This window comes from Vespa velutina, chromosome 3 (assembly GCF_912470025.1).
Source record: "Vespa velutina chromosome 3, iVesVel2.1, whole genome shotgun sequence".
In the NCBI taxonomy this organism is placed as follows: domain Eukaryota; kingdom Metazoa; phylum Arthropoda; class Insecta; order Hymenoptera; family Vespidae; genus Vespa; species Vespa velutina.
This window is the reverse complement of record NC_062190.1, coordinates 8,630,546-8,653,350: the sequence shown is the minus strand read 5'-3', so window position 1 is coordinate 8,653,350 and position 22,805 is coordinate 8,630,546. Positions and strand designations below refer to the sequence as shown.

The 22,805-nt window shown below is 26.7% G+C and overlaps 2 protein-coding genes across 8 annotated transcripts in view; both read left to right on the top strand.

The window, feature by feature from the left end:
* The first annotated feature begins 3,579 nt into the window (after positions 1-3,579).
* Positions 3,580-7,074, top strand: LOC124947918. Its single transcript, XM_047490726.1, has 4 exons — positions 3,580-3,704; positions 3,887-4,032; positions 6,658-6,790; positions 6,947-7,074. The coding sequence occupies exons 1-4, from the start codon at positions 3,627-3,629 to the stop codon at positions 6,998-7,000; spliced, it is 411 nt and encodes a 136-aa protein (XP_047346682.1). The 5' UTR covers positions 3,580-3,626; the 3' UTR covers positions 7,001-7,074.
* A 12,956-nt stretch (positions 7,075-20,030) lies between these two features.
* Positions 20,031-22,805, top strand: part of LOC124947503 — a 195,053-nt gene continuing 192,278 nt past the window's right edge. The window contains exons 1-2 of one of the 7 annotated variants that reach the window (XM_047489741.1): positions 20,031-20,321; positions 21,247-21,307. Coding sequence is in view for 1 of the 7 variants with exons in the window: in XM_047489734.1 (XP_047345690.1) it covers positions 21,073-21,086; positions 21,244-21,307 (78 nt within the window). In the remaining 6 variants the exon portion in view is untranslated. Of the gene's footprint in view, positions 21,102-21,243; positions 21,308-22,805 lie in introns of all 7 variants that reach the window. The other 6 variants (XM_047489740.1, XM_047489734.1, XM_047489738.1 and 3 more) reach the window with 6 other exon arrangements.

The following is a 22,805-nucleotide window of genomic DNA, read 5'->3' as shown; positions in this document are numbered from 1 at the left end:
GCATACACAGAGAGAGAGAGAGAGAGAGAGAGAGAAAAGAGAAAAAAAGAAAAGAAAAGAGAAAAAGAAGAAACTAATATCATCGATTTAGGATCATTATCTACTTTTACTTAAATTTACTTGACCGAGGTCAACATCGTGTCGGACGATGGTTGGTTGATGTCGAATGGGGTGGAATATTGGGGTAAGTGAAAAGGTAGATGGTAGAACGTATAAGGGTGGGGAAATGGCAGTATGGTGGATGGGGTGCTACCAATGGGGGTAAATAACGTTCAAATCGCTATGCAATCGTGGGAACGTTCAATAATTTACGAGGTTTGGGCCTGGTATAACGTAATACGAGAATGACCTCCGTCATGTCATAGGTATACGTATACGTACATGTCAATCAAACGTATTTTCCATGATAATGACCGCCATTACCATCGACGTAATGACGATTCATCTAAGTGAATATCGTGAAGGTAGGTACGAGAAATAATTCGTAGGACATTCGTATATATCTTCGAACAAAACCAATCCCAACTTTGGTTTAGTCATCTATCGTAGATCGAAGTGAAACAACGTAGTCCAGTAAAAATCCTTTAATTCTCTTCTATCCTATGATATTAGCTTAATCAATAGAAGTTATATTAAGATTGATACGACGAAAATGATCGAAAATGGTGATACATTTTATCTTCACAATCCTTATTATAAACTGCATCGACATATGTACGTTATCCTTGGTGTTTGGCCATACGAAACTGAACATTGGTGGCAATCGGTTCTATATTATCTTAATTTTGTTCTAATCACTTTTCTTATCGTTGGACAAGTAAGTGGTGTCAATGTCTTTTCTTTTTTGTTTTATTACTTTTGTTTTTCTATTGTTTTTTTTTTTTTTTCTTTTTTATCACACATTTATTATTCCCTTCGTTGCAAGGGATAGATTTATACAAGGATCACGTTTGTTTTGTCGCACGAAATCATGATAAATGTGTTATTTTATTATATCGATATATGTTTGTGTAATATTATTATGTGTGCGTGTGTGTGTGTGTGCCTATGTATGAGAGTGTATCATAAATATTTTATAAAAATATTGTAATTTATTATAATCGTGATTTATTGCTTTGTCGTGTCTATAATGAAAAATATTTCAATGTCATGTTTCATGTGATAATTTACTTTCTTTTTTTTTTTTTTTTCTTTTTTTTTTTACATGGAACAGATAAAACAAGATATTAGAATATTTTTGTATACATTAGATATCATATTCTAATATTATTTAATTACGATATATTGAAAATATTCTAATGACATATTTTGTTTTCATTTTTCTTTTCTTTTTTTTTTTTTTTTTTTATACCACAATGAAAAATACTTCTATTTTTAATTATAGACATAGATGTGTATACGTGTATTAATCATAATTATTAAATTCTATTTTTATTTGGATAATTTTAATTTGTCCAATTAAAATAATATTCGTTGTATTGAATGTAATTATTTCTAGATACCCATATTCTTTACCATAGAATGTACCATAGAAACAATATCCGAAATTTTCTTTATATTTGGACCGACTATGTGCACCGCCACGATATATTATATAATTAATATTATCAAGAAAAATCACGTATGTCATTACGATTTATTATATCGATTACGATGGTTTTTTTTTTTTTTTTTTTTTTTTTTTTTTTTTTTTTTTTTTCAAATATATTCAATTTTAATCTCTTCTATTTTATATTTATTTCAAAGAAATGTAAATATTAATACGATTTATATAATTTATATGTATATATATATATATATACATATTTTTTTCACTAACATTGATGTTCACTAACATTGATGTACATTATCCTATAGCATATATCCATTCATGCTTTTATGAATTCATAATAAATTCATTTTCTTTTTAATGTTACATTTTTAATGTTACATTTTTAATGTATATTCATGTTTAAATATTTTCGAAAAAAAAAAAAATATATATATATATAAAAATTATAATATGAATATAAATATTTTTATATGCAGCAGAAGGAACTTTTGGATCACATTAAAAACGATTGGTACAATTTGAAAACAATCGAAGAATTTACTATTATAAAAGAATACGCCGAAGGAACCAGAATTTATTTGCTAATAATGTTGTGTAAGAGAGAAATGAAATCTTTTTTTTATTCTTTTTTTTTTTTTTTATAAATAATTTTTCGCATGCAAATAAGTGCGTATATATAGTATTCGAAAAAAAAAAAATTCTTACTGAAAAATTCTATCCTTTTTTTTTTTTTTGCAGTTATATGTTTCCTGCCAATTGTTATTAAAGCATTATTATCGACAATGTCATTGAATATCGATTCCTCCTTAATAAGTAACAAAACTCGTCGTGAAATATATCCGTATCAATTCGAACTCTTTTTTATAAATACGGACGAGCATTTATACTTTAGAATGTTTATATGTTCATTTCTACTTATGGTGTTAAGTACCATAGGAACGATTAATATGGGATCATTTCAACTTCTAATGCAACACGCGTGCGCAATGTTTCGTATAGTCGGGTAAGAAATTAAAAAAAAAAAACAAAAAAAATGATATATAAATACATAAAAATTTTTTTCTTTTGATACGTCTAATTTTTATAGATTATTAATTTATTAATAATATGATAAAAATAAATATGTTTGATATATATATATATATATATATATATATATATAATTTTTATTTGAAAATTAAAAATTTTTTTAACACGTATATAATTTTCTGAAATTATTATAATGTATATCAATGATGTAATATATTATATATTATATTATATTATATATATATATATATATATTATATAAAATAATTCTAAACTAAAATGTTTTAAACGATTTACGAAGTATTATATTACACCAAATAAAAAAATAGTGTATACATAAATTATTATTAACAATTGACTTTATTTATGAATTAATATTAATATATATATACAATATTAATTCATAAATAAATAATTATATATATATATATAATGAATATTTGAACAAATATTTCTTAAAATAAAAAAATTTCAAATCAAACATATACATATCATTTATATTATCATTACATATAAATGATTAGAAATAATATCGTCAAGTAAATATTCATCAGAATTAGCTTTGTTAATTTGATTGCTAATATTTCGAACAAATACATAATTATCTAAGTAGAAATAATCCATTAACCTAATTATTTGTTTACAGAATAATACTTGAGAATGCATTCGACGAGGAAAAATTATCCTTTCGTAAATGTAACGAAGAGGCGATCTTTGGAACGTTTTATCGTGTTATTAATTCTCATAATCGAGTGATCGAGTTAGTTTTTTCGATCACAATTAAAGAAATATTTTTCTAATCCCTTGTTTTCTTTCTTACATTTTTTTCTTTTCTTTCTTTCTTTCTCATTTAATCACACCACGTATGTACGTATGTATATCTGTATAAGTGAAATTTTTTATAATTAAAATCGAACTCAACAAATTATAATAATATTTTTAACATACGTATACAATATATACATATATATGTATATATATATATACATATATTATTGAATTGTTTTAATTATTAATTATTAATTATTAAAGGTTTGTCGAATCAATGAATGTGTTGTGCGATCTGAGTTATACATTTAACATTGTTTTCGGAATGATTACTATTGGTACTGACTTAATAATGGTAAAGATCAAAAAAAAAAAAAAAAAAAAAAAAAAAAAAAAAAAAAAAAAAAAAAAAGAAAAAATAAAAGAACACAAAAAAAATAACAAAAGATCTTACTTTAACTACAATTATTAATTTCTTTCATTTTATATATCGAAAAAATATATTATGACGAAAGAAAGAATTTGTATAATTTATAGATGTTGCAGTTTGATTTGGATAAGACAAATTTGTATAAATTTTTCACAACCTTTTGTCACATGCTCTGCATGACATTAATCGGAATTCTACAATCTCACATTGGACAAAGATTAACGAATCACAGTGCTGATCTCTTTCAGGAAATGTAAATATTACAATTTATTATTATTACTATTATTATTATTATTATTATTATTATTATTATTATTATTATTATTATTATTATTATTATTATTTGTTCGTTGTAATGGTCACTTCATTATTTATATACAGGGTGATCCGATTAAAGTGTTACGTAATAATTTTAATAAAATCATCGTGCAATCATAAAATCGAATAAACGCATCATGATTTATTTATTTTTTTCATTCGAATATTATGATTCTTTGAACAGATGAACTTATTCGTTTGATATGTGAAATAAGTTTTAATGACGTATTATTGAAAAATATGAGAATGTAAATTTTTCTCAGAAATTCATGTATTTATTTATTTATTTATTTTCTTCTTTACTCGATGACGATTCGTTCTTATTTAACATAAAAAAAAGAAAAAAAAAAAAAAAAAAGAAAAAAATTATTTTCAAACTGACATACTTATATAATACACCAAAACAATACTTCTCGTAAAGCTTTATGTAGACCACCCTATCCATGTATATGCAAATACAGAATGCAATAATAATACGTTATACGGGTGATTAACGGATAACATTAAAATTTACAATAATAATTAAAGGCTAAGATAAGTGAAAAAAAAAAAAAAAAAAAAAAAAAAAACAGAGAAAGAAAGAAAGAAAGAAAGAAAGAAAAAAAATATTAAAAACAGTCATTGAACTTTTCGTACGAAATAATGCGTTTCTTCGAAGAGACCAGAAAGTCCGAAAAAAAAAAAAAAAAAAAAAAAAAAAAAAAAAAGAAAAAACGAAAAGAAAAGAGGAGAAAAGGAAAATGTACGCATATGTACGCAAGAGAAAAAAAAAAAAAAGAAAAGAAAAGAAAGGAAAAAAAAATAGAGTAAACTACGGCTTCTCCCACAAAGCTATTCATAGCTAGGTTGCCTAGTTTATTTGTACGATGCGAGCTCGTTCCTGCCCACGCTCGAGGCTTCTTTCACGATAAAGTACATTTATTGTAAGTGAACCTTTTGAATGAGTGATTCAAACGAGCCCTTTCATTTAGCCGACGTTGACCATACGCTTCTCATTTCTAAACGTTATCGCCTACCGTCATGTTTTCATCTACACGGAACATAATATATCATTGATCGATTCTCTGTACGTATACATATATATGTGTATATTAGTGTTTTATGTGCTGTATGTGTGTGTATGTGTGTGTATGTATGTATGTATGTATGTGTATAGGATTAACTAATAAGTAGGTAATGGGGAGGGAATTAGTATTATTTAATATTTAAATGGAAAACAATAGTATTCTTTCTCTCTTTTTTTTTTTTTTTTTTTTTTTTTTTTTGAAAATTCGACCAACAATACAATATTATACTATACTATTGTTATCCAAACGTAATCGTATTATAATATATTTTTGGATGGATTAATATATAATGTTGGAATTTATATTATTTTATATATATATATATATATATATATATATATATATATATATATATATATGTATATTTATATGTAATTTTTTTTTTTATAAAAGTTAGGCCAATATAATACAATACTACATTATACTATTGTAACACAGATGTAATGTTATTATATGTTTGGGTTGATTAATATATAATTTCGTAATTTATATTATTATTATTATTGTGTGTGTGTGTGTGTGAATATATGTGTATATGTATTTCTTTTAAGTTGAGCCAATACTATACTATACTATACTATACTATACTATACTATACTATACTATACTATACTATTGCAATGCACATAACTATATTATATTCTCATGTTGATTAATACATAACGTATTAATTTAATTAAAATTATTATTGTTTTATATCTAAATAAACATTAGTATTATTATTTTTTTTTTGTTTTTTTTTCTCTCTAAAAATTGGACCTCAATCCAATAGAATTCTATTTCAATCGAGAAATAACCCTACTATATTATACTCTTGATTTGGCCAATAAATAATGTTAGAATTTTTGATAAGAAGAAAACAAAAAAAAAAGTACTATAAAATGTTTATTTGTTTAATTATAAAAATAATAAAAATTACGATATTACTTACTGGCCAATCTAATATAAATTACATATACGTGGGATAATTTTAAACGGATTTTATCAAATTTTTTTTATTGCCATCAAATTATTATCAAATTGAATAAATATCGAAATAAGTAAATATCAGAAATTTAACATACGAATATACATATATAGATATTATTGATCGATCGCATATAGGTGTGTGCGTGGAGCTTAGTAAAAAAAATTTCTAGTATGTGATTTTAAAAATGAGAGTTACTCTTTCTCCCCCCCCCCCCGCCCCCACCTACCTGAATTTTTCACTCTTTTACGTTAAATCAGATTTGTTCGTACGTTTTAGCGTGGACAAAATTGACATGTAAATCTCATTACAGATAAAATTTTTGAGACTTCTTTTTTATTTTAAAAATTCAATAGAGCATCGCCGAACGTTGAACGTTTTCAACGTTATTTTTAATATTCGAAATAAAAAAAAAAAAAAAAAAAAAAAATAATAATAATAATAATAATAAAAAACAAAAAAAATAACAAAATAGAAAAGAGAAAAAAGAAAATCGTAACAAATGATGATCGACGAAATTTTTCAGAATCACAAAACCATGGTATTTGCTAACACCGAGACTACAAAAGTTATACTTATTGATCATGATGAGAAGTATGAAGAAATGTTCATTCACAGTCTGCAAACTTTTAACAGTGTCCTACGAATTATTTAACAAAGTAAGATATATACAAAATAATATAATATATGTGTATGTGTATATGCGTATGTTTATATGTGTGTATGTATATGTAAAAATATATATATGTATATATAAAGAAAATTTGCATTTATCGATATATGGATTTAATACAAACAATTTTTATTCTTTTAAGGGATTTCAAATGGCGATGTCTTATGCAATGATAATTCATTCCTTACAAAAGTAATTATCATTAATAGTTCACGATTACGACGAAGACAAAAAGATAATGCGAAAATGTTATTTGTCGAAAATAAATTAAAAAAAAAAAAAAAAAAAAAAAAAAAAAAAAAAGAAGAAGAAGAAGGAAAAAAAAAATCAACAAAAAAAAGATTATACATACGATCTTCAAAGATATTATAAAAATAAATAATTATTTGTAAAGGTACGTAAATATTATTTGTAAATGTATAACGTATATGTTGGATCAATGAAGAACTTTTTCGTTAGAAAGTATTTAGAAAAAAAAAAAAAAAAAAAAAAAAAAAAGAAAATTGGAAAGAAAAAGACAAACGAAAAAAATTATTACAGAATTGACATTTTGTAATAATAATATGTTTTATCGTTATAATATTATCGTCGAGTTATTCGACGAGAAAATACTTCGCATAGAAACGCTTAATATGCCTTACAATTAGTTCTATTATTTGAGAACAAAGAAAGAGAGAGAGAGAAAGAGAGAGAGAATGTATGTGTTTCCTCTGTTACATCAAAGAGATTTTACGATGTATTTACTTGTAATTTCTAATTAACTATGTGTTTGTATATATGAACACATCATCAAAGATGGTGAATGAGCGGTAATTTAAATGTCAATCTATTGAAATTTCAACCACATATTATATATATTTATAAATAAATAAATAAAACGTAACTCAACAATTATGCAAAATAATAAAATTTGGAATATGTATAATAAATAAGACATATTATTATATATAAACGATACAATTTGATAATTTATCAATGGAAAACAATACGAATTATTATTGGTATTATCATTATTATTATTATTATTATTATTATTATTATTATTATTATTATTATTATTATTATTATTATTATTATTATTATTATTATCGGTGATATGGATACATGTTTACGAATTAAAAAAAAAACCAGAAAAGTAAATAAATAAAACAACATTGGAACAATTAAATCGACGAGAGACGATCTTCTTGAAAAAATTGAATCTAAATCAATTGAGGAAACTATTGTATATACGTATCGCTAGAATTGATGCTTTCTTGATTATAATTTCGAATATAACCTTGTGGCACCGTGAAATGTAACACCTGCTATGGTTTACCGATAAATAGCACAGAATTAAATAGACATTCGTACACGGACGTCATTCAGCCCCCCTTGTTCTCTCTTATTAAGGTATATATCCATGAAATTGAAAACGCACGATAACGTTATCCGTGAAATTGAAAACGCGTGAAAATTCGATAATCTTAATACACGCGTTTATAGCGTTCGTACATAGATTTACGGTTATTTATGTATATATATATTTACGTGTGTGTGTGTGTGTGTGTGTGTGTATGTATGTATACATATGTATGAATAAAATTAATAAGAAATTACATTTTTAAATAAATATTTTCCAATTGATTTATAAATATAAATGTCATTCCAAATGAAATATACATTTATTAAACAATAAAATTGATTTCGATTGTGAAAGTCGATTGTGAAAAATTTCTTATTATATATACTATTGTATTTATTTATTCGGATTGATTGAATAAATAATTATTTCTTCATTGTAAAAAATTTATACTTTATTATTCATACATAAATTAATATTATATGTTTGTACATATATATATATAATATTAATTTACTTTCTATTACACTATTGTGTTTGTGAGTGTATGTACAAACATATATTTATTATATTATTGTATGTTATACATTATTGTATGAATGATATATACAATATATATTTGTAGAACAAAGTAAGAGTGAGAGATAGAGAGGGAGAGAAAGAAAGGATTACTTTTTATATATTGCGTAGACACAGCAATCTGGGCCTACGTACTATAATTAGAAATAATGCGAGCCATTATATCCGTAATAACGTATCACGTGTTTTAATGAACGAAAGAATAGGTAGACGAAACGTGATAGGAAGAAATTTTCTTTTCTTTTCTTTTATTTTTATTTTTTTGTTTTGTTTTGTTTTCTCTTTCCTTTTCCTTTTTTTTTTTTTTTTTTTTTTTTTTTTTTTTTTTTTTTTTTTTTTGGAGAATCTTTCTCTCAAAGAACGAAAAGGAACGAATGTCAACGAACATGGTGTGTTTATTAGATCGAAAAAGAAATGAAAGAAATAAGAAAAAGATCATCGATCGTTCGAGATCTTATTAAAAACTGACAGAGATTACTTTGTTTGATTTTATTAGAACGTGAAAGTGTCATATTTTTTATAAAGTGAAATGATTTCCTTTCTTTTTTCTATTCATTGTGTGATAAAAGAAATTTTGATTGAATACTAATTGATTTGATTAGAAAATCCACACCCATGTTTAATTATTTTTTAACATTTAATTATATATATATATATATGATTTATTTATAATATAAAATTGATGTATAAACACATACACACACACATACATACGTACATACATATATATATATATATATATATATATATATATATATATATATATATATATATATATATATATATATATTTGTGTGTGTATAAATATTACTGTATCATATATTAAATCTCATCCACGAATAAGATCGATCAAAAGTATTAAGATTATACAACGAACTAACTATCGATTAACCATCCCATCGACCCACCCCTCGCCCCCGTAAAAATCCAACCAGAAAAATTTCATCTCTGTTTTGTAAAAAAAATATATCCAATACCAAACCGATTATCTGGGTATCTCCTTTAAACCGATAACAATCGATCGTGTGTTATATATAACGTAGTAGCAATAGTAGTAGGAATAGTAGTAGTAGTAGTAAAAAATAAAATTCGCACGACGACGACGAAGATAACAACGGCGAGAGTGACAAAAAAAGACATACACATACACACACACAGAGAAAGAGAGAGAGAGAGAGAGAGAGAGAGAGAGAGAGAGAGAGAGAGAGAGAGAGAGAGAGAGAGAGCAATTATAGAAAAACACGTGTACGACATCGACGTCCTGCGAGATAATTAAAATTTTTTAGCAATAGTAGTAGGTGATGATATTGATGGTGATATTGGTTATGATAGTAGTGATATTGATGTTGATGATAATGTTAATGGTATTGGTGTTAGTGTTGGTGATATTAATGTTGGTGTTGGTAGGTAGTGTTCGTCATTCGTTTTATTCACGTCGAATTCGTTCTTTTACGGACACGTTGATGGAGAGGGAGAGTTGGTGGTAGAAAGATGCGAAGGTGGTACAAAAAGAGAGAAAGAGAGAGAGAGAGAGAGAGAGAGAGAGAGAAAGAGAGAGAAAACGATTTTTGAAGTCGTTCGGATGAACGCGTTGTCGCTCAGCGAAGCGGAAAAATGTGTTCGCCAGGCGGTGCCTCCTGAAAAATGCGGCTTGCTTTAACGAAAACCACCTTCGCTCTCCTCAGATTTCCGTCGACGTTCTAAGAGAACACATTGCGCATTCTCTCTCTCTCTCTCTCTCTTCTTATCTGTGTGTGCGTAAACAAGTATGCGGAAGGAAGAGAGAAAGAGAGAAGGAGAGAGAGAGAGAGAGAGAGAGAGAAAGACGCAGCCTACGAAGCCTGAGAAATCCATGATAACGAATATATTCATCCCCCTTCGAATCACGAAACTCGTGTCAACTCATTTTCAACGAAGATAAAATAGCGAAGAAGAAGAAAAAAAAAGGAAGAAGAAGAAAAAAAAAGGAAGAAGAAGGAAAATGAAGAAAAACGAATAGGAGAAGAAGAAGAAGAAGGAGAAGAAGAAGAAGAAGAAGAAACAACAATCTATTTTTTTCTTTTATCTTTTATCTTTTATTTCTTTTCTTATCTTCTTTTTTCTTTTTTTTCTTTTTTCTTTCTTCTTCTTTTTTTTTTTTTTTTTTGTTTTTAAATTGTAAATCATTACTTTCGTATCGCTTTAATATTTAGACATTTTGATATTTTGTTTTTCTTACGTCCAAATGAAAAATAATACGAATAATCCAAACGAATAATTTTGAAACTATATTATAACAAAACTTTACGATTTATCGAATATAAAATATTGAATGCTTTTTTTTAAATCGTTATTTTTCCCATTGTTTTAATGCATCCATATTCTGTTCATCTCGTGCATTTTAAATTATTTAATATTATTTTTGATGCGTTTATAAAATTAAAACATGATATATAAAAAATGAACTATTAAGCAATTAATTAATCGAATTGTTCGACGGAAATATAAATTTTATTAATTTCTTTATTAATATTTTTTTTTTTTTCACTTGAGAAAAAATTAAATCAAATGTATATCCCATATAATGCATATAATACGGAATAGTATTGATTCGATGTTAGATATAACATAGTTAAAGTTATTACAAAGTTATAGGATTAAAAAGTTGTCGAATAAATTATAATTAATTCGTTCATTATTCGTCTTATTTCAAAGATGATTTACTCGTAAATTATTCAAGCCAGTAAGAATTTTCATTTTTATTAACACATTCTACGCATTACTTTTAACGTTTCAATATGAAATAATTTATATCATTTATTATTGTTATAAAAATTTGAAATATCTGATAGACGAAGTTAACATGATCGTAAAAGTGGTATAGCCCCTAGTACTCTCTCTCTCTCTCTCTCTCTCTCTCTTTCTCTCTCTCTCTCTGTGTATATGTGTGTGTATGTGTGTTTGTGCGCGCGCGTGTTCGAAACAAAAATATTGAATACAGGAAACGAAGGAATCAGAAAAAAAAAAAGAAAAAAAGAAAAAAAAAGATAAAACGTAGAAAACAAGTTTGAAAGAAAGAAAGGAGAAAAAAAAAGAAGAGAGAGAGAGAGAGAGAGAGAGAGAGAGAGAGAGAGAAGGAGAAAGTTCTAACCTCTTTTCCCGTTGGGGGTTTCTCAAGTTCGTGGAAATTCGCCTTAAACTTCGATGCAGCTCAGATATAACGTTTTCCTCTCGTGAGAAAACATTTACAGAAGTCGATTTACAGTATACCGTTAAGGTCGATGAACGTATCGCAGTCAACAAGTCTTCGGGAAATTTTTACGTTTACGAAAGAAAAAGCATTTTAATTTTCTAACGTTAATATGAAACTGTTTGATTCTGATGTTTATTTATGAAATTGTAATTTACTTAAAACATCACGAGTTTGTTATAAACACACACACACACACACACACACACATACACATATGCACGCACAATTTTATTAATATAGTATATGTAATATGTACAAAGTGAACTGTGTCATCAAAAGATGAACAATTCATAACTTGTAAATTATTATTATTTTTTTCTTTTTTTTTTTTTTTTTTTTCATTTTTATCTATCTATCCTTTTATTTATTTATTTTCGTATTTGTTTTTATTTATTTACTTATCTTTTTATCTTTTTATTTTCTTATTTATTTTTCATTTATTCTGTCACTCTTTTATTTTTGTCATTTATTTATTATTTATTTATTCATTTATTTACTTTTTTTTCTAATCGATCGATCGAAATATGTTATTTGCCTTTTATCCTTTTCTTATAAAATTTACGAAAAAAGTTTATCGAATTTATTTTGTCCAATACATTAAGCTTTTATTATTTTTAAATAAATTAACATATTCAATCTGTATACATGTACATTATGTATATTATTACATATTGTGTATATTATTATATATAGACATTATGTATATTATTATTATATAGGTTGTTTTATTTATGAACGAAATGAAACTTGTAAGATAAAAGAGTGCTAAGGATTTAAACAATTTTTCTTCAATTTCATTTTTGTCAAATCTTCTAATTAGAAAAGAAAAAAATACATATATTGTTTATCTTATATAACTTACATATCTAACCATTACATATACACACACACACACATACACACATTCATAGTTAAAAAAATTTTTATAGATTCGTCAATGCAGATCCCAAAAAAATTCTTACTTTACTTTACAAATGTTAAAAAAAAAAAAAAAAAAAAAAAAAAAAGAGAGAGAAAAGAAAAGAGAAAAAATACTATATAGATAATATAAACGTTATGAAAAAGAAACGTCGAACAAAATTCGATTTATCGATCGATCGATCGATCGATATTATTCATTTTATCAGTACCATACAAAAAAAAAAAACATCGTCAAAGAGACAGAGAGAGAGAGAGAGAGAGAGAGAGAGAGAGAGAGAGAGAGAGAGAGAGAGAGAGAGAGAGAAAGAGTGTTCTCGATAATGAAAGTATTATTTTCGAAAGAGAAGAGAAGAAAGGATGAAAAATAAAAAATAAAAGAATAAAACATGAAAGAAAAAAAAAAGAAGAAGAAATCAATATTATCGCGCGGAAAAAGATGGTCGTATATCATTCGTTCATGGTTGCAATCGAAGAGGACCACGATACCTAACATCTCTCTCGTATTCTCGCACTGTGTCGATAATTTCGCGTGTGCGCCAGGGACTCATGTAAGATGAATTCGGTGTCCTAAAGGATAATCCATCATTCTAAAGAGAATTTGATAAAGTGTCAATCGTTCGTGTCGAAGGCTGATAACCGAACTGCAAATATTTATTCAAATGCATAGTTTCGATGAAGGATCGATATAATTTGTATCGCGGATGGACAAATGTTTGTCTATTTAAAATCCGTTTCCTTTTTTTATTTAATTTATTTCATTTTATTTATTTATTATTCTTTTTTTCTCGTAATATTTTGTACGATATTTCGCAAATATATTTCATAGAAGATCGAGAAAAACATTGATTTTTGTCAAATGTTGTTGATCTTTTTTTTTTTTTTTCTTTTTTTTTTTTTTTGTTTACAGAATCGTATAATAATTCATAAGTTTTGCGAATTCATGGTTTCTCGAATTAAAAAGATTAATGCAATTATTATTATTATTATTATTATTATTATTATTATTATTATTATTATTATTATTATTATTATTATTATTATGTAATGTTTCTTTATGCAAACGAATAAGTATTATTTAAAACTTGTTAAACAATTTGAATTTTGTTAAGATGTTAAATCATTTGTTAAATGATTAATACGTATGGCGAGTTTTTTATGCATAAGTATTTTCTTTTTTTTTTTTTTTTTTTTTTTTTTTTTAAGGCAACGATAAAAACATAGAATTGGGACAAACATATATATTACGTCAAACGTATCTGTGTCGTATTTAAAAAAAAATAAATGTCGTGACTTTTTTATATTTCATAACTTCTGCATAATGTGAAATGTCTGGTTTTTGCATATTCGGGTTCAAAAGAATATACGGAGGAATATATAATGCATTATTCTTTGCATATTTAACAATGTATTCTTCTTTTTTTTCTTTTTCTCTTTCTGTTTCTTCTCTCTCTTTCTTTTATAATAATTATTACCAATTCGGATGGATTTGCAAATTTCATTGTTTATTAGACATTTTTGATTTGTATAAAAAAAAAAAATAATATTGAAAATAAATTATATATAAATATAATTAAATAATAATTAAATAAAACATATATTAAATCAATATTACGAAATATAATGTATATAAATAATATAAATATAATTATTATGTTATACGTTATATCGAATAAATATTTTACTAATACGTTTCATCGATTAACATAATTTTTGTTAATCCTTGAAGAATCAAAACTGTCCTTTCTTCCAACTCGAATTATAACGTGTAAAAGAAGAGGAAAAAAAAAAAAAAAAGAAAAAAAAAAGAAATAATAATAATAATATTTTATAATCATTATTTTGTTTCGATCGTATGAACAAACGATAATTTTGTAAGATAATTTTGGAAAAAACGACGAATAAAGATAAGAAAATTTTTCCCTTCAACATTTTACCGAGATATTTCTTGAAATATTTTATTTCTGCGAATTTTCGAAAAAAAATTATTATTATTATTCTTTTTTCATTCGTTCTTCAATCATCTTTTCTTCCCTCTCTCTCTCTCTCTCTCTCTCTCTCTCTCTCTCTCTCTCTTTCTCTTCTTCCGATCTTTCATCGTTCCTTCACTTTTCCTCCATCTTTTTCTCACCGACGTCTTTCTTTTTTTTACCGTACACAGAGTTAATTTACAGAGCTCTCGAAGGTATATTGGCTCAAACGTTAAGTGTGATTATACGAGAACGAAAATGGCAAACGACGAAACTCTCTAGCGAATGTTGAATCTTCAATTTACTAGACTACCACCAGCCGTGCCTTTCACGCAGCTTTGTTTCGAGCGAACCAACGCTTAATCCGATTTCAAAGGATTATGGCATTTATTTTATCCTCCGTCTATCTTTTAACACGAACAGAAGATTTTCTATCATTTCGAGATCTTATATATATATATATATATATGTATATGTATATGTATTGTATGTATGTATGTAACAGAGTTTGTCGTTCAAATTTTCCGCGTTTCTCAAAAAATTTCAAATTTATATTGAAAATCACGTAAAATATTCGCGATCGAGTTTTTAAAATTTTTTTGTATCAAAACGTACACGTACAAAATGTCTATGTACATGTACAGATATTTCTTTTTTCCTTTCTTTTTTTTTTTTCTTTCTTTTCTTTTTTTAATTTTCTTAATACAATACACGATTTAATAACAAAAAAAAAAAAATATATGTATGTAAATTTTGTATATAAATTATATATAAATTGTATATTATGTTTAGATCATTCTAAATATATCTGAATATATCGTTTTATTTTTTTTTCTTTTTTTATTTCTTTTATTTTCTGTTTTTTTTTTTGCATGTAAAAGGATATAAGATGAAGAGGAAGAGAGAGAGGAGTGAGAGAGGAGTGAGAGAGGAGAGAGAGAGAGAGGGAGAGAAAAAAAAACAGAAAAAAGGAGAAATAACTCCAAAGAAAGAAAAAAAACCTTAGAATTTTAGCAGAGATAAAATGGATGGCCATTGGCGTAGAGAAAGAAGAAAAGTAAAGACAGAAAGTACTCGAGATAGTAACGAAGGAGAGTTTTAATTCAGTTGTTCGGTGAATCCACCGGGTCGAAGGTCTCGTGAATCGTCGCCTGTTTAGAGACTTCCGTCTCTCCTTTTTCTTTTTGCTTTTTGCTTTTTCTTTTTCTTTCTATTATTCTTTTTCCTTTTTCCCTTCCGCTCTTTCTCTGTTTCCCTCTCTATCTTTCCCTTTCTCTCTTTTTATTTATTTATTTACTTATTTATTTATTTATTTATTTATTCTTTTTTTTTCTCTTCCTTTCACGAGAAAGTAGTAAAGATGTAAGACGAGCCAGCCAATCTCCCGGACAACACTAACTTCGTAATCTAAATGTTCTTTGAGAACGTTCGAGGAAAAATAATGAAAAAAAATAAAAAAAATAAAAAAAAGAAAGAAATAGAAAAAAGAATAGAAAAAAAAAGAAATTAAAAAAAAAGAAAAATTAAAAGAAAATAAAAAAAGGACAATTGGCGGGAGGAAGGACGTGATGGCGAGAGGGAAGAGGATGGATAGCAAGCAAGAAAAGGGAAAGTTAAAAGCAATCCTTTTATCTTTTGCGTTGCTCATACAAAATATGGAGTATGCTTGCGCCATTTTTCTTTTCTTTTTTTTTTTCTTTCTTACTTTTTTCCTTTCTTTCTTTTCGTTGTTTTCTTACTTCTTCTTTTTCTTTCCTTCCTTCCTACTCTCTCAGACTTTCGTAGAAAAAAAAAAGAAAAAGAAAACAAAAAAAAAAAAACAAAAAAAAAATTTATTTTTAATACATCGTTTGTCTACCTATGTATATTATTAATAACATTTTTCAAAGTAATAAAACAATTATTTTTTTACGTAATATTAAACAAAACTTTTCTCATAAATATCACGGGCTTTGCTTTCGAGCGTTAAGCTTGAAGTTTCTTTTTCTTTTCCTTTTTATTTTCTTTTTTATTTTTACTTTTTTTGTCTTTCTTTCCTTTTCTCTTATCAATTTTTTTTTTCTTCAACGCCTATTGAATTTATCTCAATTTAGGAAACATTTCGAAAGGTTTTATATCGCTTGCCAAGTTCTCTTTTCCTTTTCTTTTTCTCCTTTTTTTTTTTTTCTCTTCGCGACATTCCAACAAATCTTTTTCTTCTGATATTTTTTATGTATTATATCTATTTATTTTTTTTTTATTTTTTTTTTTTTATTCGATCTACATCGTTTATATGCAACGCAGCTTTCTTTTTTTTTTTTTTTTGAATATATATATATATATTTATTAATATTTACTTTTGATTAGGAAATACTTCAAACGAAATTTCATTATTTTTATGTTTTTTAATATCGTAATAAATTATACCATTTTTACTGTGTAATTTATTTAATTGATGTAATTTGAAGAAAAATAACACTTTTTTCGAGATAAATTACAATCCAACATAGATTACAAATTTTATTCAAATTATTATCATATTCGTAATACTTAACGAACGTGCTTGTATTAAACCACAATATATTATTTTAGGTTAGAATATACATATATATTAAAAAATGAAACATTACAATGTTAACCATTATAATATATATTGTTAATAAAATTATATAATTATATAATTATATAATTGTTAATAGAATATTGTTAATAAAATATTGTTCTATCCTTATTTTTTAATGATATCGTACTGTTGATCGATGTGATTTTTAAAAAAATTTTTTTCAAAATAAATAATAATTTTACGCATAGATGTAATATTAACTTTGATGGACATTTATTACGCTTTAATATTACTTTAATGAACTTTTATTACGTTTTCAAATGTCATCGTAATACATTGTTATATCCAACAATAACTCGAATTAGATCGACAATGCGATATATTATTTTAGGTTAGAATATATATATATATATATATATATATATATATAACAATGCGATACCGTCTGATATCAACTTATATTTTGAAAACGACGTGCAATCAGATAATATTTCCGACCTTTATCATTTCCTTTATCATTTCACGAGAAAATGAACTAACGAACGAACGAACGAGAAAGGAACGAACAAAAAAGGAAGAAAAAGAAAAAAAAAAAAAAAAAGGAGAAAAGAAAGAAAAGTTATATGCTAAAATGGAAGAAAGGTAAGTAAAGATGACGGTTTATAGTATTAAAGTATTTCCTTTGGCACTCACCTCTCGTTTTCGACGTCGTCTTTCTTAAGATGTCTCGTTTTCGTTTCACAAAGGCCTGACACGTGCGCACATCGTAGTAGACACACACGTACACAACACATACACATAAAATAGGATGCATCCTTATAGAGAGCACGTATATGAAAGTATGTAAAGGTTATATTACTCAACTCAGCTCAACTCAAACGCACGAAAAGTAACTCTCTTTGCAACGTGACAACGGCCTGTACGCTACTGAGGATACTCGCATAATTAACAATTAGTTTGCTCTTTCGTATGTCTCGTATTCTTTTCTATTTCTCTCTTTATCTCTCTCTCTCTCTCTCTCTCTTTCTCTTTCTCTTTTTCTCTTTCTTTCCTTCTCTTTCACAAAGTCACCGTTAATTATATTTTCTTCGTACCGGTATATGCAAACGTTCAAGTACATATATACATATGTTAGAAATCATATGTTGTGTGTGTGTATATGTGATGCGTCAATCGTGTATACGTACGTGAGAATCATGTGTGCGTTTTGTGTGTGTATGATAAAATATATATGAAAAGTGTGTAGCATGTGTACGTATATACGTATGATGAAGTAAGAATTGTTTATGTGTTTGTGCGTATAAGAATCATACGTGTGTTATATTCGTTTGTGTATGTAGGACTCAGATATGGATGATTAAATATTCGTATAATATGTAATGTAAAAATATAATTGTACAAAATTTAAATTTTCCATTCTATGTAAATATATAAGAATCGTTTGTATATGTCTGTGTGTGTGTGTGTGTGAGTATATGGTATGTACATATGTACATATGTACGACGCAATCTCGTCGGTAAGCTTGGCACGGTAACGAACGTTAGTAATCGAAGGCTTCGTAAATTGTTGTATTCCGAAGTAAAAGGGACTAAGACAGTCTATTCGAAACGTTTGTAATTATTATCGATCACCGATCCAAAATATATATATATATATATATATATATATGTATGAATTTGAATGTTGTATGATTCGAAAGGTTTTCAACTTTGCACATTCGCGTGTTTAATATGACTGACTTCAAATTCTGATTTCTGATTGGTTGGCTGTTATTCTCAATTACGAGATCTGTGATTGGTGTTGAACGTTGGAATCCATTTGATCATTTCGTTAACGGCTTTTAACGGTTCTGACTGGTCGAAAGATAAATGAAAAATAAATGACGGATGTTATATAAACCGGAAGTGATTGAGATCTTTGAAATTAGATTAAAAAAAAAAAAAAAAAAGAAAAAAAAAAGAAAAAGAAAAAAAGAGAGAAAGAGACAAAAATTGACACAGGAAATAAAGAAATATGAGAGAGAAATATTCGAGAGAAAGTGTAGGAAGGAGGAAAGAGAGAAAAGGAAAAAATAAACGAAAAAAGACGAACAAACAAACAAAAAAAAAAAAAAAAGGAAGAAGAACAAAAAAAAAATCATCGACGAATAATCGTTTGATCTGCATAAAATGATCTGGAAAAAAGAAATTGAGATAGTTTTTAACCCATCTAACATTGCAAAGAAATTAATAGATAATTAAAAACGATTGAAAATAAGATTATCGAGTTAAGATAATTGGGACGTTAATGGATTAAGAACTTTGATCGAAAGAAAAGGAGAACGTAAAAGGAAGAGAAAAAGAGAAACAGTCGAACGTAACAAAAAGAAAAACAAAACAAAAGAAAAAAAAAAAAAAATAAGAAAAACAAAAAAATATCATCTACGAATAATAATAATCGGTTGATCGGTCACCCGGCATTTCGACCAATGACATGCGCGCTAGACTGGTCGGCGTGCGGCGGTCGAGTGTTGTAACGGTTAGGCGGCGTCGGTGGTGGGGGGGGTGTATGGAAGCTAGGATAGTCATGGTGGGGGTATGTTCGGCAAACGAGAGAGCGGGCAAAAGCGGCGCTCGGCGCGTATCTCGCAGTATCGTGTTGACCCTCGACCGGAGAGGATACGCGTCTTCTTACTGATTTTTTTTTAAGTCGTTGCCTATCTTCACTCTCTCTCTCTCTCTCTCTCTCATACACACACTCAGTTTTACTCACTCACTCTCTCTCTCTCTCTCTCTCTCTCTCTGTTTGTCAGTCAGTCATAATTCCCTCTCTTTATCGTACGCGTGTTTTGTCGTAAACTCTAACGCGCGTAAAGGGTTCGTTCGTCGTTGGTCGTGCGTCTCGTACGTCGTGTTTGCGTGCTTTTTGCGCCTGTTCGACCGTCCTCGAGAAACGTGAGAAGCTCCGTTGCTTCTAATTTCTCTTTCTCTATTTCTCGTACGTACGTACGTACGTACGTATGTTCGTTCGTTCGTTCGTACGTTCGTACGTTCGTTCGTTGGTTCGTTCTCGTTGATTCGTCGTCGTTCGTTCTGTTGTAGACGACGAGTCCAAATTCGTGCGCGAACAAACCGACAACGAATAAAAAAATCTCTCTGTGAATTCTCTGTCCGTATTTTTCTTTTTTTATTTTTTTCTTTACTTTTCCTCTGTAACCTTTTCTTCTTCGCTTTGAACATTTGAGAGGAAATTTTTATTTTTTCTTGCAATCAATCAATCCAATCAGTCAATTATTTAATTAATTGATTATTATCATCGCGATTGTTCTTTAATTTTCTTTTCTTTTAATTTTCTTTTCTTTTTTTTTTCTTTCTTTCTTTTTCTTTTTTTTTTTTTCTTTTTTTTTTTTTTTTTTTTTGTAATTTTGCAAACGCTTACTTCGTTACATTTTCTCACTTCTTTCGGTTATTTTTCTTTTATCTTTTTCTTTCTTCTTTTTCTTTTTACTCTCTCTCTCTCTCTCTCCCTTCCTCCCACCCTCCCCCTCCCTCCTCCTCCTCCTCCCTCTTTCTCTCTGATCGTTCGAGAACGGAGAGAGGTTGTTGTTATTGTCGTTCTTGTTGTTGTTGTTGTTGTTGTTGTTGTTGTCGTTGTTATTGTTGTTGTAGGGAGAGAGATGAAAAATAATAGTTGCGTTCGAAAATAATGTTGTGTGATATGTGAGGTGTTATTCAGTTCAGTTTACCATTTCTATATATTTATATATATATATATATATATACATATACATATATATATATATATATATACATCCGTTTATCTATTTATCTATCTCTCTTTATCGCGGTTTTTTTTTGTATTCTATTCTACGTGAAGAAGGAGAGGAAAAATCGTATTACTTTCTGGTGAAGAGATTTTTATTCCCCTTTCATCGAACGAGGTAAGTTCCTCAGTTATTTTCTATTTTCTTTTTACTCTTTTCTTCTTCTTCTTTTTTTTTTTTCTTTTTCTTTTTCTTTTTCTTTTTTTCTTCTTTTCATTTGTACCTCTTCGTTTTCTTGTTCTCTCGTTTTTTTTTTTTTTTATTTTATTTTTTTTTTTTTCCTTCGTATCTTCGTAATTGTATTACATGCGTATCTTCGATTTATACCAGTTAATGATTTTTTTTTTTTTTTTTTTTTTTTAATCATTTAGTGAACGATATATATATATATATATATATATATATATATATATGTATATGTAATATCACACTCGTATTATCGTTCTTCTACGAATTTAATTGATTTTGCAATTTCGATGATGTTTAATGATTACGTTTCTTCGGGTGTTGTAATTGTTATAGTAAACGAAAGTTCGCTCAGTTTTCTTTTTCTTTTTTCTCACTCTCTCTCGCTCTCTTTCCCTCTCTCTCCCTCTCTCTCTCTCTCTCTTTCTTGAATTTTTTTTTTTTTTTGTCAAATCGTTCTTCGAGTCTTGTCGTGAACGAAAATTCGTTCATTTTTTTTTTCTTTTTTTTTTTCTCTCTTTTTTTTTTGGTCAAATCGTTCTTCGAGTGTCGTCGTAACCGAAAATTCATCCAATTAATTTTTTTCTTTTTTCTTTTTGGTCAAATCGTTCTTCGAGTATCGTCGTAACCGAAAATTCGCTTAGATTTTTTTTTTTTTTTTTTTTTTTTTTTTTATAATATCAAATCGTTTTTTTATCGAAATCTAGTGTGGTCGTAACCGTAAATTCAGTTCAGTTTTTTGCTTCTTTTTTTCGTCTTTTTTGTCCTCTTTCTTTCTTTTTTGCCATTTCTTCTCTCCTATTTGCTTCTCAATACTTTTTCTCTTTTCTCAACTGCTGACATTGTCGTCATAATTGATTTATTTGTATTATTACAATTGTTATCCAACAAAGGATGATTTTTATTAACTTGATTGCGTGAAAAAATTGCGTTGAATCGATCAAAAAATTACACGAACGTAATTCTAATTGTCAAGTTATGAAGGATTTTTGATTTATGAATATTTCAAAAAGATTTTGATTTATGGTTATGTGGAATGATTCATTTTATTTACTTTTCTTTTTCTTTTTCTTACTTTTTTTTTTTTTTTTTTTTTTTTTTTTTTTTTTTTTTTTTTTTTTTTTTTTTTTTTTCTTTTTCGATTTTAATTTCAATAAAGTTGATTTATAAAAAAATTTGTAGAATTGATCGAGTTTTATACGATTGCTATTGTTTATATAAAAAAGAGGATTGAATGATTTTATGATTTATTAAAATTTGTAGAGAAATTAGGTGTTTTTTTTTTTTTTTTTTTTTTTTTTTTTTTTTTTTTTCCTTTCTCGAGAAACTTAATTCATGAGAACTCGTTAGTATTAATTAAGTTGCGCGCTTAAGTTGTCGTTGACAAAAAAGAAAAAGAAAAAAGAATTGAATGATTTTTGAAATTATG